Source organism: Physeter macrocephalus, chromosome 11, assembly GCF_002837175.3.
Source record: "Physeter macrocephalus isolate SW-GA chromosome 11, ASM283717v5, whole genome shotgun sequence".
In the NCBI taxonomy this organism is placed as follows: domain Eukaryota; kingdom Metazoa; phylum Chordata; class Mammalia; order Artiodactyla; family Physeteridae; genus Physeter; species Physeter macrocephalus.
The window spans coordinates 167,836,377-167,853,992 of record NC_041224.1 but is presented as its reverse complement, the minus strand read 5'-3'; the positions used below and the strand labels follow the sequence as shown (position 1 = coordinate 167,853,992).

At 39.1% G+C, this 17,616-nt stretch overlaps 1 protein-coding gene across 5 annotated transcripts in view; it reads left to right on the top strand.

Moving 5' to 3' along the window:
- The window catches only part of EML5 (EMAP like 5), a 178,514-nt gene that overhangs the window by 131,844 nt on the left and 29,054 nt on the right, over positions 1-17,616 (top strand). For all 5 annotated transcript variants that reach the window (XM_024130935.3, XM_028496289.2, XM_055088668.1 and 2 more), the window contains 3 exons: positions 406-484; positions 1,602-1,731; positions 4,620-4,718. In XM_024130935.3, the coding sequence (XP_023986703.1) occupies positions 406-484; positions 1,602-1,731; positions 4,620-4,718 (308 nt within the window). The remainder of the gene's footprint in view (positions 1-405; positions 485-1,601; positions 1,732-4,619; positions 4,719-17,616) is intronic.

The following is a 17,616-nucleotide window of genomic DNA, read 5'->3' as shown; positions in this document are numbered from 1 at the left end:
TATATTGAGTACCTGCCATGTGCAAGATACTGAGGTAGCTACTTTAGAGCAGTAATCTAGGCTTTGTTGATAATGTACCCCATCTAGAAGTTTTTGAGTGTGTAAAACTAACATTTGTATATTTTTATCATCAATCTGTTCTTGTGCTATTATATTAGTTACATTTATGAAACATACACCAAAGAAATTAAAAGAAAAATGAATAGAAGTTCTAATATTTCCTTTCCACCTTTCTGCTTTAGAAGATGTCAAGATACAGAGGGTGGAGTCTAGTGAGAAACACAGATTGGGTTCATTTTTGTGAAGGTGTGTCAGAGACATCTGCCTCTGGAGGGCAGGTGAGAGAAGCTCAGTGAAGGCACCCAGTGATGGGTTCCTTTCCTCTTTCCCATTTCCCTGTTTCAGGCCTCCTGTGAGCAGGGCCCCGCCACAGCCAGTGAAACTCCAGACCAACAATGTCGGCAAGAAAAAGAGACCCATAGAGGTGAGGAAAATCCCATTCCCCGGTGTTAAATGGTACCTTAAAATGTATACAGGGTTTAGTTTGTTTCCTTTTTGGAAAACATCTAAATCTTGTCATTATCCTTTATGAAAATAAATGTACTGATGAATATTCTTTTTTGTTTGGTAGTAAAAATTGATTGCTTAACTGTCAAATCTGAGTCTTGGATTGATATCTTCTGTTCCTTTTTTTTGTTAGTCTTTCTTTTAGTTTTCTATGAATAATACCCTAAATTGAACTGTATCTCAGAGAACTTCTAAATGTAAATGTATGGAATGATCTGTGGTTTATGGAAGTATAGGCACTTTGACAGTGTCTTATACTTAGCAGTTTGAATTTATAAGTTAAAGGTTTAATGCTTACACCAAATCAGGAACTTTTACTCCATGTGATGTATTCACTGTAGGGTTTAATGAAGGTTCTGCTTCCAAGCAAAGAAACCTTTGCACAATAATTGAGCAAAAAAGGAAGGCATTTCATAATCTCAGTATCGGCAGCAACAAGCAAACTGTGCTAAGTGAGGTCAAAAACAAGGCGTAAATCTGTGGGAGGGTGATTGTTGTACTTCCTACCCCACTCAGCCTCACAGGGTCAGTGAAAATGGACACTTTTGAGTAGCAGAATTATCTGCTGGAACTTTAGCATGAGTTATCAGAGACAGCCTGCTTAGTGCACAAAGTTGATATACTGTCTGGATCCTTGAAAGTACATCACTTGGACATAAGTTATCCTGAGTTACGTATGCAGATCAAATATTTTGACTAACAGTTTAACACAAATCGAAATATTCTTCTTTTGGACACAAGTATCTCAATGTTTAACGCATGAAATCTTAAGAACTAAAATTCTTGGAATCAGATGACCTTGTGGTTCTCCTTTCATTTTTATGACTTTATGTAGAAAAGTATGGAATGTGTGTTTCAGCTGCCCAAAATGGGTTACATAGAGAGGTATATCTAGGTTAATTTTGTGTTTGAAATTTATAAAACATCAAAAATGCATCCTCCATTTTGACTGAAGACACCAGTACTCTATATAACAAAATAATGGTGAACATTTAGACATGAGTAATTGTATAATGGTTTTATCATTGTTATAGGACCTTGTGTTGGAGCTTGTTTTTGGCTATCGAGGCAGAGACTGTAGGAATAATGTTCATTATTTAAATGATGGTGATGATATAATTTATCACACTGCATCCGTGGGAATTCTGCACAACATTGCTACAGGTAGGAAACCCTGATTCTCCATTCCCCACTTTTTATTTTTATTTAAAAAATTTTTTTTATTTTTTTCCAGTACGCGGGCCTCTCACTGTTGTGGCCTCTCCCGTTGCGGAGCACAGGCTCCGGACGCGCAGGCTCAGTGGCCATGGCTTATGGGCCCAGCCACTTCGCGGCATGTGGGATCTTCCCGGACCGGGGCAAGAACCCGTGTCCCCTGCATCAGCAGGTGGACTCTCAACCACTGCGCCACCAGGGAAACCCCCCACTTTTTAAAATTTAGAATTTTTAATTTAGCATCTTAAAACTCTCTTAAAAATATAAATAATTAAAATATGTGAATCTAGAATATAAATATTTCATACTGTAGAACTTTCTAGTAATATTTTAAGTAACAAATTTACAGTCTTGAAGACATTTAACACAGCAGAAAAGGATATCATAACGCAAAGTGCTCAAAGATCTCGATGAGAAGTAAAGGATTACTGTATGTTGAAAGCACGTTTTATAGCAAAACCGTTTGTAACTTTATTCTATTTCCCCATAACCTAAACGTGAAAGTGGATGGTTTGGATGGTTGTCTTTGACGGTTAGTGACTGAAAGCAGCACGTTGGGTGAGTGATTGCTAGGGAGTGGGGTGGAGTGGCAGTGTTCACACTGAGCCCTCGGAAAGCGGAGGAGGTTAACTAAGAAAGCTGCTTGCCGGTGACTTGACTGATGATACCTTGTTAGATTCAAGAAAATGAGAAGATATTTCCTGATTTCTATTTAACTGATTGGATTGTTGAAAAGCAAAGAAGGTTCTCTGAGCATCGTTTGATGACCAATGATGTGATAATTCTACTAGTAATACTCAGTATTAATTTTGAATTCTATTTTATTACATATAGTTGTAAACTTCATAAAAGTCTAAAAGTTAGAAGTAAAGATACAGATTATCTAGTCCAAACATTTCTTGCTTTTTCCTCTGGTAGCTTCATTTTAATTAGGTAGAGTGGATTATGTGAGTCATAATCCCCCAACCCCTGGTCAATATTAGTAATTAATATGATATTTCTCTTTTAGTTGCCCTAAGAAAAAGATTTTTCAGTATTACACAAATCAATGGCAATTTTCCATTTAATAATGTGGGTCATTTTTTAAAAATACCTCTTAGAAAGAAAATCCTCTTTGAGGCTTCACTTATCCTTCAAAAAGAATAGAGATGATAACAAAAGACAAATTACATAGGGATGAAAGTATAAATACACTTTCATATTTATACTTGTAATTTTCTTTATTTTTAATTTCCTGATTTTTAATTAATCATCTTTCTAATGATGGGATGTAGAGAGAGATGGCAGAGGGAAGACTAAGCACCTGCTCCAGTTCTGGTTATTTGACCTCTCACCTTTATGGGGATACATTGCTATGTTTACAGTCTAAGAAGTCTTGACCTATTAGCTGATCTACTAATTTAGCCAATAGCACATATAATTACTTGTTTGTTCCTTTAACTGAACTCCCAGCCCTGGGAAATATGAAGCCCATTTCACTTTGAGAAGTTGTTTTAAAGTAATGTTAAATATGTTAAATGACATTTTAAAAATGTTTTCTTTGGCTTTTCGGAGGACCTAGTATTGATGGTACTCTATCATCTCGACCCAGTCTACCGTCCTGACCTCATTTCCCACCTCTCCGTTTTACTTGCACAAGCCTACCTTTATTGCCTCCTGCACAGTCATAGTCTGCTAAGGTCTCTGCACTGTCACTACTGCTAGAGTAATCACATTACTTCTTTGATCAGGATTCTTTGGTACCTCCCCACTGACTACAGAATAAATATGAAATTTAATAATAGGCTTGTTTTCAAAATCCTCTGTAATTCTAGTTCCAATTTGCCTGCCCAACCTATTTCTTACTTTTCTTTTTTGTTACCCTACACTTCAGCCAAATGAGCCATCTATATGCATACCCAGTACCTTTGCTTCAAGTATCCCTCTCCCTGGAAGGCCTTTGTACCTTTGCTTCAAGTATCCCTCTCCCTGGAAGGTCCTTCCCCACTCACCTTCACATTTACAGAATCTGTCGTGTCAGTCCAGAAGTTCCATCTGCTCGTAAGAAGAAGAATCTGCTACAAATTCCCATAGCATTTTGGTCTTTAACTCTCTTGTGGCACTTGATGTCTTCAACCTCGTATTACATGGTTTATGCCTTTCAGGGTTCCGTTACTTTAAGGATTTCTTGGTCATGTTTCCATCCTTAGGATGAAGTGTATATGTTGAGCTCAAAAAATATGTGTTGGGGGACTTCCCTGGTGGCGCAGTGGTTGGGAATCCGCCTACCAATGCAGGGGACACGGGTTCGAGTCCTGGTCTGGGAGGATCCCACATGCCGTGGAGCAACTAGGCCCGTGTGCCACAGCTGCTGAGCCTGCACTCTGGAGCCTGCGAGCCACAACTACTGAGCCCACGTGCCACAACTACTGAAGCTCGTGCGCCTAGAGCCTGTGCTCTGCAACAAGAGAAGCCACCTCAAGGAGAAGCCCACGCACCGCGACGAAGAGTAGCCCCCACTCACCACAGCCCAGGAGAAAGCCTGCGTGCAGCAACAAAGACCCAACACAGCCAAAAATAAATAAATTAATTAATTTTAAAAAATACATGTGTTGGGACTTCCCTGGCAGTCCAGTGGTTAAGACTTGGCGCTTCCACTGCAGGGGGTACAGTTTCAATCCCTGGTCGGGGAGCTAAGATCCTGCAAGCCGCACGGCACGGCCACAAAAAATATATACGTGTATGTGTGTTAAATAAGCAAGTAAGTTAAACACAGCAGTTTATTACTCTGTGTAAGTGCATTTGACTATTTCACCTTAAAGTTTTCAGATTTAATTCTCAAATTCTTTTTTTTCTAGGGACTCAGAGTTTTTATCAGGAACATAATGATGATATTCTGTGCCTCACTATAAATCAGCACCCCAAATTTATCAACATAGTGGCAACTGGCCAAGTAGGTATGTTTCTATATTCTAAAAAGAAAATTTTAAGTAATTGTCTTGTTCAAATTAATTTAATATCTTAGAAAAAAACTAAAATATATTTGCATATTGTTCAAAATGCATTTATACATAAAGCAGGTACTCAGTTTTACCATATTATTTGCTTCCAGGCACCTTTTTCTCACTTGGGTTATCTGAGTTGGCTCAGATGGTTCAGAATTAAGAAGAAGCTATTCTGTGGTAGTTGAAATAGTTGGATTTAGTCCTATAGCAGAAATTTCTGATGAGCAAAAAGTTTTAATTCAATAGCATATAAATCAGAAAGGAAGAATTTGAGGAGGGAATGGTAAAAAAGAGGAGCCGAGAAGTAACTGAACTGAGAAGGGGAGCACATCTGCCTCAGCAGGGCATAATCTAGAAAGAAGAGAGAAGCTGAGTCTGTTCCATGTTAGTAGAGCCCTTCTGCCCTTTTCTTTGGCAGTGATCTAATTTGCCAACTGTTTTCGAAATCCCCTGTCTTGCTGTTTTCTTTCAACTCTATAGAAAACTTATACAAAGGCTGTAACTCCACAAGCAAAATGTTGAGAGGATAGTAGGTCTCTTTAGGACATATCTACCAGTCATTGATCACTATGACTACTACATAATAGGCTCGGTCAGTCACATCTTCACAACCCTGGTATAATTTGTAAAAATGATCAAAATCATTGGGTTTATTGGATCTCAGTGGGCCTCAATTGCTAAGCTAGCTTTCCAGATGTCTTTTTCTTCTTGAAGAAGATGATTTATGCTTTTAATATCGCCATTTTTCATAAATTACTAAACTGATCAGTTAGAAACTTGTTCTCTGGATCAATTAGTTCTACAGTTATGCCACAAAGACCCTTGTAATCTTCTTTTCTGTAAAATTTTCTACTTTTACAAAGAAAGTAGACCAATACTTCATCTGTTATATACAAAATATTCTAATCTTTGAATGTATTATTTTTTTATCGACATATAGTTGATTTACAATGTTGTGTTAGATTCTGGTGTACAGCAAAGTGATTCAGTTATGTATAAATGTATGTATTCTTTTTCACATTCTTTTCCATTATGGTTTATCACAGGATATTGAATATAGTTCCCTGTGGTATACAGTGGGACCTTGTTGTTTATCTGTTTTATATATAGTAGTTTGTATCTGCTAATCCCACCTTTGGTAACCGTAAGTTTGTTCTCTATGTCTGTGAGTCTGTTTCTGTTTCATAAATAAGTTCATTTGTGTCATATTTTAGATTCCACATGTGATATCATATGGTATTTGTCTTTCTCTTTCTGACTTACTTCACTTAGTGTGATAATCTCTAGATCCATCCATATTGCTGCAGATGGCATTATTTCATTCTTTTTTATGGCTGAGTAGTATTCCATTGTGTATATATACCACATCTTCTTTATTCATTCATCTGTTGATGGACATTTAAGTTGCTTGCATGTCTTGGCTATTGTAAATAGTGCTACTGTGAACATTGGGGTGCATGTATCTTTCCGAATTAGAGTTTCCTCTGGATATATGCCCAGGAGTGGGATTGCTGCGTCATATGGCAACTCTATTTTTAGTTTCTTGAGGAACCTCCATACTGTTTTCCATAGTGGCTGCACCAATTTACATTCCCACCAGTAGTGTAGAAGGGTTCCCTTTTCTCCACATCCTCTCCAGCATTTATTATTGGTAGGCTTTTTGAGGATAGCCATTCTGACCAGTATCAGGTGATACCTCATTGTAGTCTTGATTTGCATTTCTCTGATAATTAGTGATGTTGAGCATCTTTTCATGTGCCTGTTGGCCATCTGTATGTCTTCTTTAGAGAAATGTCTGTTTAGGTCTTCTGCCCAAGTTTTGATTGGGTTGTTCATTTTTTTGTTATTCAGTTGTATGAGCTGTTTGTATATTTTGGAAGTTAAGCCCTGTTGGTCGAATCATTTGCAAATATTTTCTCACAGTCCATAGGTTGTCTTTTCATTTTATTTACCGTTTCCTTTGCTATGCAAAAGCTTATAAGTTTGCATAGGTCCCATTTGTTTATTTTTGCTTTTATTTCTATTGCCTTGGGAAACTGACCTAAGAAAACATTGGTACAATTTATGTCAGAGAATGTTTTGCCTGTGTTCTCTTCTAAGAATTTTACAGTGTCGTGTCTTATATTTAAGTTTTTAAGCTATTTTGAGTTTATTTTTGTGTACGGTGTGAGGATGTGCTCTAACTTCATTGATTTACATGCAGCTGCCCAGCTTTCCCAACACCACTTGCTGAAGAAACTGTCTTTTCTCCATTGTATATTCTTGTTTCCTTGTCTAAGATTAATTGACTGTAGGTGTGTGGGTTGTTTATTTCTACACTCTCTGTTCTGTTCCATTGATCCATGTGTCTGTTTTTTGTGCCAGTACCATGCTGTTTTGATTACTGTAGCTTTGTAGCATTGTCTGAAGTCTGGGAGGGTTATGCCTCCTGCTTTGTTCTTTTTCCTCAGGATTGCTTTGTCAATTCTCGGTCTTTTATGGTCACACCTAAATGTTAGGATTATTTGTTCTTGTTCTGTGAAAAATGTTATGGGTAATTTGATAGCGATCACATTAAATCTGTAGATTGCTTTGGGTAGTATGGCCATTTTAATGATATTAATTCTTCCAATCCAAGGGCATGGTATACCTTTCAATTCTTTAAATCATCTTCAGTTTCCTTTATCAGTGTGTTATAGTTCTCAGCATATAAGTCTTTCACCTCCTTGGTCAGGTTTATTCCTAAGTTTTTTGGTTTTTTTGATGCGATTTTAAAAGAGAATGTGTGGGGCTTCCCTGGTGGCGCAGTGGTTGCGCGTCCGCCTGCCGATGCAGGGGAACCGGGTTCGCGCCCCGGTCTGGGAGGATCCCACATGCCGCGGAGCGGCTGGGCCCGTGAGCCATGGCCGCTGAGCCTGCGCGTCCGGAGTCTGTGCTCCGCAACGGGAGAGGCCACAACAGAGGGAGGCCCACACACCACAAAAGAGAATGTGTGAGCTTCCCTGGTGGTGCAGTGGTTAAGAATCCACCTGCCAATTCAGGGGACATGGGTTCAAGCCCTGGTCTGGGAAGACCCCACATGCCGCAGAGCTACTAAGCCCATGCGTACAACTACTGAGCCTGTGCTCTAGAGCCCGTGAGCCACAACTACTGAGCCCGCATGCCTAGAGCCCATGCTCCGCAACAAGAGAAGCCACCACAGTGAGAAGCCCACGCACCACAACGAAGAGTAGCCCCCGCTTGCTGCAACTAGAGAAAGCCCGTGTGCAGCGACGAAGACCCAATGCAGCTATAAATAAATAAATAAATTTATTATTATTTTTTTAAATGTGTTTTTACTTTCCCTTTCTGGTATTTCGTTGTTAATGTAAGAAATGCAACCGATTTCTGTATGTTAATCTTGTATCCTGCTACCTTGCTGAATTCATTTATCCGTTCTAGTAGTTTTGTGTAGAGTCTCTAGGGTTTTCTATATATATCATGTCATCTGCATATGACAGTTTTACCTCTTCTCTTCCAATTTGGATACCTTTTATTTCTTTTTCTTGTCTGATTGCTGTGGCTAGGACTTCCAATACTGTGTTGAATAGAAGTGGTGAGAGTGGGCATCCTTGTCTTCTTCCAGATTTTAGCAGGAAGGCTTTCAGCTTTTCACCATTGAGTATTATGTTGGCTGTGGGTTTATCATAAATAGCTTTTATTATGTTGAGATATGTTCCCTCTATACCCACTTTGGTGAGAGTTTTTATCATGAATGGATGTTGAAGCATCCAAAAGCATTTTATCAAATGCTTTTTCTGCATCTGTTGAGGTGATCATGTAGTTCTTTTCTCTTCTTTTCTTTTCCTTTCTTTTCTTTTCTTTTCTTTTCTTTTCTTTTCTTTTCTCTTCTCTTTTCTTTTCTTTTCTTGTTATGGTGTATCATGTTGATTGATTTGTGTATGTTGAACCATCCTTGTGACCCTGGGATGAATCCACTTGATCAAGGCCTATGATCTTTTTTATATGTTGTTGGATTCAGTTTACTAATATTTTGTTGAGAATTTTTGTATCTATAGTCATCAAAGATATGGGCCTGTAGTTTTCTTTTTTGGTATTGTCTCTTTTTTAAATTTATTTTTTAATTTATTTTTTGGCTGCATTGGGTCTTGGTTGCTGCACGCGGGCTTTCTGTAGTTGCAATGAGCGGGGCCTACTCTTCGTTGCGGTGTGCCGGCTTCTCATTGCAGTGGCTTCTCTTGTTGCAGAGCACGGGCTCTAGGCGTGCAGGCTTCAGTAGTTGAAAAATGCAGGCTCAGTAGTTGCAGTACACGGGCCTTAGATCACGCTGGCTTCAGTAGTTGTGGCACGTGGGCTCAGTAGTTGTGTCACTGAGCACAGGCTCAGTAGTTGTGGCACACGGGCTTAGTTGCTTCACAGCATGTGGGATCTTCCTAGACCAGTGATCGATCCTGTGTCCCCTGCATTGGCAGGTGGGTTCTTAACCACTGCACCACGAGGGAAGTCCCTTTGGTATTGTCTTTGTCTTGTTTTGGTATCAGGGCAATGACAGCTTCATAGAATGGCTTTGGGAGTGTTCTCTCCTCTTCAGTCTTTTGGAAGGGATTGAGAAGGATCAGTGTAAGTTCTTTGCCTGTTTGGTAAAAGTCCCCAGTAAAGGCATCTGGTCCTGGACTTCAGTTTGCAGAAACTTGTTCTTCTAGGTTTTCCAATTTGTTGGCATATAATTGTTCATAGTATTCTCTTACAGTTCTTTGTATTTCTGCAGTATTGGTTGTTATTTTTCCTCTTTCATTTTTTATTTTGTTTATTTGGGTACTCTCTCTTTTCTTCTTGGTGAGCCTGGCCAGAGTTTTGTCAACTTTGTTTACCCTTTCAAAGAACCACCTCTTGGTTTTACTAATTTTTTTCTATTGTTTTTTACTCTCTATTTGTTTTGTTTGTTCTTTTTCTAATTCTTTTAGGTGGTAGGTTAGGTTGTTTATTTGAGATTTTTCTTGTTTTTTTGAGGAAGGCCTGTATCGCTATGAACTTCCCTCTGAGAACTGCTTTTGCTGCATCCCATAGATTGTGTATGATTGTGTTTTCATTGTCATTTGTCTCAAGGTATTTTTTAATTTCCTCTTTCATTTCATCATTGATCCATTGTTTTTTTAGTAGCATGTTGTTTAGTCTATTTTTCCTCTTTCATTTTTTATTTTGTTTATTTGGGTACTCTCTCTTTTCTTCTTGGTGAGCCTCGCCGGAGGCTTGTCAATTTTGCTTACCTTTCAAAGAACCAGCTCATGGTTTTATTGATTTTTTTCAATTGTTTTTAAAAATCTCCATTGTATTTATTTGCTCCATGACCTTTATTATTTCCTTCCTTACACTGGCTTTAGGTTTTGTTTGTTCTTTTTCTAATTCTTTTAGGTGGTAGGTTAGGTTGTTTATTTGAGATTTTTCTTGTTTTTTTGAGGAAGGCCTGTATCGCTATGAACTTCCCTCTGAGAACTGCTTTTGCTGCATCCCATAGATTGTGTATGATTGTGTTTTCATTGTCATTTGTCTCAAGGTATTTTTTAATTTCCTCTTTCATTTCATCATTGATCCATTGTTTTTTTAGTAGCATGTTGTTTAGTCTCCATGTAATCGTTTTTTCTCATTTCTCTTTCTGTGGTTGATTTCTAGTTTCATGCTGCTGTGGTCAGAAAAGATGCTTGAAGTAATTTCTATCCTCTTAGATTAGTTGAGGCTTGTTTTGTGTCCTAGTATGTGGTCAATCCTAGAGAATGTTCCATGTGCACTTGAAAAGAATGTGTATTCTGTTTGTTTGGATGTAATGTCCTAAAAATATCAATTAAATCCAGTCGGTCTATTGTGTCATTTAGGATCTCCATTGCCTTATTGATTTTCTGTCTGGAAGATCTGTCCATTGATGTGAGTGGGGTCTCCTACTATTATTGTACTCTTGTCAATTTCTCCCTTTATGTCTGTTAGTATTTGTTTTACGTATTTATGTGCTCCTCTATTGGGTGCATATATGTTAACGAGTGTAATATCCTCCTCTTGTATTGATCCTTTTATCATTATATAGTGGCCTTTTTCATCTTTTTTTTATGGCCTTTGTTTTAAAGTCTATTTTGTCTGATGTGAATATTGCTATACTCGCTTTCTTTTCATTTCTGTTTGCGCGAAATATCTTTTTCCATCCCCTCACTTTCACTCTATGTGTACAGTAAGTCCCCTACATATGAACCTTCAAGTTGTGAACTTTCAAAGATGCGAACATGCCTTCCATCAGCGTCAGGTGTGAGTGAAATTGCAGCTTGCCCTCCATCTCCTATTGCTGACGATCCTTCAGCTCTACTGTCTCCCACCTCCTCTCTCTCCTCCAGTCAGTAACTCTTCTTGCCTGTTTACTTGATGCCAGCCCCTGTATGCCAGCTGTTGTACTGTACTACTGTACTTTTCAAGGTACTGTACTGTAAGATTAAAAATGTCTTCTTTATTTTTTGTGTTTGTTTGTTTTTTATGTATTATTTGTGTGAAAAGTATTATAAACCTATTACAGTACAGTAGTATATAGCCAGTTGTGTTAGTTGGATACCTAGGCTAACTTTGTTGGACTTACAAACACGCTCTCAGAACAGAACTTGTTCGTATATAGGGGACTTACTGTATTCTTCGCCCGAAAGTGGGTCTGTTCTAGGCAGCACATTGTAGGCTCTTGTTTTTTTGTATGCAATCTGCCATTCTGTGTCTTTTTTTTTTTTTTTAGTATCATGGAGACTTTTCTTATGTTTTTCACACTGTTTTAAGGCTTTGGGTGAGATTTTTTCAGGCTTAGGAGCATAATTACTATTTACAGCTGTACTTGAGAGTACATATGATTTTCTTTTTTTATTGAACTATTGATATGATTGATTTACAATGTTTTGTTAGTTTCAGATGTACAGCAGAGCGATTCAGTTATACATACACATATATCTATTTTTTTCAGATTCTTTTCCCTTATAGGTTATTATAAAATACTGAGTATAGTTCCCTGTGCTATACAATAGGTCCTTGTTGGTTATTTCATATATAGTAGTATATATATGTTAATCCCAAACTCCTAATTTATCCCCTCCCCACTCTGTGTCTTTTGTTTGGAGCATTTAGTTCATTACATTTAAGGTAATTATTGATAGATATGTATTTATTACCATTTTAAACCTTGTTTTGCAGTTGTTTTTGTATTTCTTCTTTGTTCCTTTTGCTTTTTGTTTTCTTTTTGTGGTTTGATGATTTTCTTTTGTATTATGCTTATGTTCTCTTCTTTTTGGTTTTTGTGAATCTGTTGTATGTTTTTGATTTGTGGTTACTCTGTTTTTCACTCTGTTTTTCAAGTATGTTAACTCATTACTATATCTTTTTGCTTTAGACTGGTAGTCCTATAGACTCAAACACATTCTAAAAAAAAAAAATTGGGAGTTCCCTTGTGGCCCAGTGGTTAGGACTCAGTGCTTTCACTGCCAGGGGCCTGGGTTCGATCTGTGGTCAGGAAACTAACGTCCTGAAAGCTGTGCAGTGTGTCCACAAAAAAAAACAAACAACAACAACAAAAAAAAACCACTTGACATGTCTCAAGCATTTCATAATAAAGAACAAGCAAAGGAATAAAGAGACTTTCAGACAAACAAACAAAAAATCTACATTTCTTACTCTCCTCCCCCACATTATATGATTTTGATGTCATCTTTTACATCTTTGTGTTTATCCTTTTGATGTTCATTGTAGTTATTGCTTTCACAAATTTTTTTTTTGACTTTTTAAAAATCTGTCTATTGGCTTATTTGATTTACTTTCCGATTGTGATTTTCTCTTTCCTATAGATTCTTGCTTCTTTTCTATTTAGAGAATACCTTTCAATATTTCTTTTAGGATAGGTTTAGTATTGCTGTATTCTTTTAGTTTTTGCTTGTCTGAGAAATTCTTTATCTCTCTTTCTATTCTAAGTGATAATATTGCTGGGTAGAGTATCCTGTTTTGCAGGTTTTTCCCTTTCAGGACTTTGAATATATCTTGCCACTCCCTTCTGGCCTGCAGTGTTTCTGTGTAGAAATCAGCTGAGAGCCTTATGGGTGTCCCCTTGTCATATACTCTTTATTTTCTCTTGCTGCCTTTAGAATCCTCCCTCTGTCTTAAACTTTTGCCATTTTAGTCATAATATGTCTTGGTATAGGTCTGTTTGGGTTCATCTTGTTTGGGACCCTCTGTGCTTTCTGTACCTGGATATCTGTTTCCTTCTTTAGGTTTGGAAAATTTTCAGCCATAATGTCTTCAAATGTATTTTCGATCCCCTTTTCTTTTTCTTCTCCTTCTTGGAATCCCTCTTATGCATAGATTGGGATGCTTTATATTATCCCATAGGTCTTGTATATTGCTTTCATTTTTTTTTCATTTGTCTTTCTGTCTGCTGATCTGATTGGATGATTTCCATTATTCTGTCTTCCAGATCACTTATTCATTCTTCTGCATTATCCAGTTTGCTATTTATTGCCTTTAGCTCAGCTTTTGTCTTTGCAAATGAGTTTTCTAATTTTAATTGGCTCCTCTTTATAGTTTCTAATTGCTTTTTATAGTAATCTGCATTTCTATCAATAGCCCTTCTTCATTCCTTCAGTATTTTCATTACTTCCTTCTTGAACTCAGGGTCTAGTAAACTGGAGAGGTCTGCTTCATTCTTTGTTCTTTCAGGGGAACTCTCTTGATCTTTAAATCGGGAGTGGTTCCTCTGCTTCTTCATTTTACTCATATTTCTCTGACTTTATGAATTTAAGAGAAACAGTTATCTACTGTGGTCCTGAAGGGCTCTTTTTATGTGGAAGTGTCCCTGTGTATGCTCCATGAGTCTAATATTTTTAGTGTGAGGGCTGTTTTTAGTATGGATACCTGCCACATCTTTCCTCAGTGTGTGTTGGCCATTATCTCCTTGATAGAGGGTGTAATTGTTGTTGTGGTGACCAGAGCCTGCACTGGATGTTGAATGGGCCCTCCTCTTTGGTCTGTGCTTGTCACAGCCCTGTTGGGGGCAAGGTCTGCTCCCCACTTGTTGGAGTAGACACCCCCAGATCTGTTTCTGAACTGCGGTGTGAGGTAGGCGGGGCTGGAGCAGGGAGAGGAGCCACTGAGTATTCCTTTGTAGGAGCTGTCCACCAGGAAGTGCGCTCTGTGATGTTGCCTGTCACCCGTTGTGTGGATTCACAGAGTACACTGTTTTGGCACTGCCCTCGGCCCCACCTCAACCGTGGAAATTCAGGCAGTTGTCCTGGGTGTCCCTCAGGTGCTGTGCTCACAAAGCCACTAGCGCAGATCCCTTGGTGCAGGACTGCTGAGATCAGGTACCGGGACTGCCAAAGTCTTGCACCTGGACCCATCGTAGAGCTACTGAGTCAGCCCAGACTGTGGCAAAGCCCACAGCCACTATCGCTGGACCCGCCCCATCCATGAGATCACCAGTAATCTGATCGGATGTCCCACGGGCACTGAGTTTACAAAGTGCCTAAATTCACAGATCCCACAACCGCTGGGACACTCAGATTTCAGCCCTGCTTCCAAAGTCACACGGCCCCTGGGGATCAGTTTGGCTTTCAGCCCTGCCTCCAAGTATGGACAATCCTCTGGTGCTTACACTCTCCCAGAGCTCATAGAGGCAGAGCTGCGCCTGCCATGAGCACTCCAAGAATGGGAGGCTGCTATGGCAGGGGCCCTGCCCCTCCCTTCGAGCATTAACAATGGGACTTCAGTGGCAGACCCAAGTTCCTTCCTGCGCACACCCCTGATTGTGGCTTGGACCACACTTCAGCCCCTTCAGGCTGTCTCCACACAACCAACCCCATTCCTCTCCCCAGATCTGTCCTCTGAAACCCAAGTTTCAGCACCCAGCCCCCCCCCCGCCCCCGCACACACCAGCAGATGCGCATCTCAGGCTGGGGAGGGCAGGGAGGTGGCCAGGACCCTCTGTGTTGGTCTCTATCTGTTCCGCCTGCTGTAAACCAGCTGCTGACTCTTCTCTGAGCCTCTGAAGCTCCCTTTCTGTCCCAGCTGATCTCACCACCAGTGAAGAGACTTCCCAGGGTGAGGGAATCTTTCCTCTTTCATAGCTCTCTGCCAGGGGCACAGGTCCCGTCCTGATTCTTCTTTTTTTTTTTTTTTTTTTTCTTTCATCCTACCTGGTTACATGGTGATCTTTCTTGCAACTTTGGTTTTATGAGATCTGCCGGCGTTCAAGCAGGTATTCTGTGAGAAGGGTTCCACATGTAGATGTAGTTCTGATGTATTTGTAGGAGAAGGTGAGCTCCACATCCTTCTATTCTGCCTCTTGATCCAGCCTTTCTAATCTTTGAATATAAATACGTAGATCTAGCCCGTTTTCACACTAAGTTTTTGAAATTGAAGTCTTCTTTTCACTTTGCATGATGAATAAGAGACCAAGTTACCATTTTGGTCATGAAAGCATCATGTTTAGTGCCTCTTGGCATATAGTTATTGATCAGTTAATTTTTATTAAGTTCATTTATTCAACAGATTTACTGAGTATCTGCCACATGCAAGGTATTGTTCTTGGCGCTTGGGATATAAGCAGCTTACAAAAAAAGACAAAATCTCTATGTTAGTGGAATTTACATTCTATGAATGGAATCCTAGAAGGCATGGTTCTTCCATTTCCCAGCTTTGCTCCTTCTCCTTTTCTTTCCCCTTTTCTCCCTTTAAAAAAGAAACTTTGTTTAACATATTAGGGCTATAGTTTTCTCTTTTGATTAAGAAATGTTGTGGTCACAAATTAATCTTTCATGAAATTTGACCACCTCTACTTCTTTCCTTTTTAAAAATTGAGATATAATTGACATAAAATATTATGTTCGTTTCAAATGCATGATTTGATATTTGTATTCTTTCCCTTTTGTTGAAAGGCAACACTATAGAGAATGTGGAATGGCTAATTATCTCCCCCTCTCTCTCCTTCCAAGTCAAAGTTCAGGCAGTACAGAGGTAGATTTTAGATCATGTACGTAGTTCTGTGCCTTACCCTACTTGTACCATTCCACAAGACATAAAATTCTTTACTGATGACTAAGTGTAAGAAAGACTCAAGAGAAGATCAAAGAGTAAGAGACTTTTTCTCTTCTGTACCTAAAGAAAATTGAATCAGTAGGTACTTTGCCTGCCAGGCTTGTTTAAAACCCACAAAGCACGAAATCACTTTCTAAAATGTATATGGTTCTCTTTGTTAAAAAGTCATATAAATCATAGAGGAACTGAAATATTTGCTTTTGTGGTATTTTAGCCAGTTACATTCAAACTTTTCTTTTTTCTTGGAATCTCAGAGCCAAATATATCATTTTATCCGTCATTAGCTGTCCATCATTAGATGTTTGAAATTCCTTTGTTACATGTTTGATTAAGGATCCTCCTACATGTGCTTGAACCTCATTATCACTTGATGCCTAACAGAGTAACCTAACCTCTCCTTAGGAAGCTCTTTATTTGTTTTTTAATAAACTTATTTATTTTATTTATTTATTTTTGGCTGCGTTGGGTCTTTGTTGCTGCGTGCAGGCTTTCTCGAGTTGCACCACTCGAGTGGAGAGCAGGGGCTGCTCTTCGTTGCGGTGCGTGGGTTCTAAGCACGCGGGCTTCAGTAGTTGTGGCACACGGACTCAGTAGTTGTGGCTTGTGGGCTCTAGAGTGCAGGCTCAGTAGTTGTGGCACACGGACTCAGTAGTTGTGGCTTGTGGGCTCTAGAGTGCAGGCTCAGTAGTTGTGGCACACGGACTCAGTAGTTGTGGCTTGTGGGCTCTAGAGTGCAGGCTCAGTAGTTGTGGCACACGGACTCAGTAGTTGTGGCTTGTGGGCTCTAGGGTGCAGGCTCAGTAGTTGTGGCACACGGGCTTAGTTTTTCCATGGCATGTGGGATATTCCCAGACCAGGGTTCGAACCCGTGTCCCCTGCATTGGCAGGCAGATTCTTAACCAGTGCGCCACGAGGGAGGCCCAGGAAGCTCTGTTATAAAGTGCTTCTTCATATAGAACCGAAATTTGTTTCTCTTTTAATGCAATTCACTGGTCCTCATTTTGGGGCACCCAGAATATTTAGACCTGTGATGTTTAGGTCTTTATCTGTACTCTTAATTGTCCCAGGCCCTGCAGATATTCTGGGATAAGCCTGATCGCCAAAACCAAACACCCTCAGTCTTTAAACCATTCTTCATGTGACATAGTTTCAAGTCCTCTCATCATTTGGTTGTTATCAGAGCATGTTCAAAACTAAAAGTGGTATATCCTGACTGGTCTGTTCAGCAGAGTCAAGTACTTCATTACCTTTTCTCTCATATTACAGGTCAGGATACGATAGGTCTACATATGTCATTGAAATAATTATTTCATAGGGATATAAAGCTCTACCAAAGCACAGAACAATCATCTATTTTGGAAAGATTCCTAAATTTTTCTGCTTTCTTTCTTGCAATAGACTATTGCTTCTAAAATTGTGGTTAATAAGTATTTCCACTGCAAATATAATGAGTTTCGTGTTTTCTTTTTTGGCAATCTTTTACTCATACAGAAAATGTTTAATTAAAAAAAAATAAGAAGGGTTAATTTGTGGCCTGAATTAAGAGCTTTTTTTTTCTTGAGTTACATGCTAACTTTTACCATCATTTCTCTCAGGTTTAGATCTAATTCTTCCCTGCATGTAGAGATCCATTAAAGCCCAAAGGATCTATTAACAGCTTCTTTTTTTTCTTGAGTTACATGCTAACTTTTTTTTTTTTTTTTTTTTTTTTTTTGTGGTATGCGGGCCTCCCTCTGCTGCGGCCTCTCCCGTTGCGGGGCACAGGCTCCGGGCG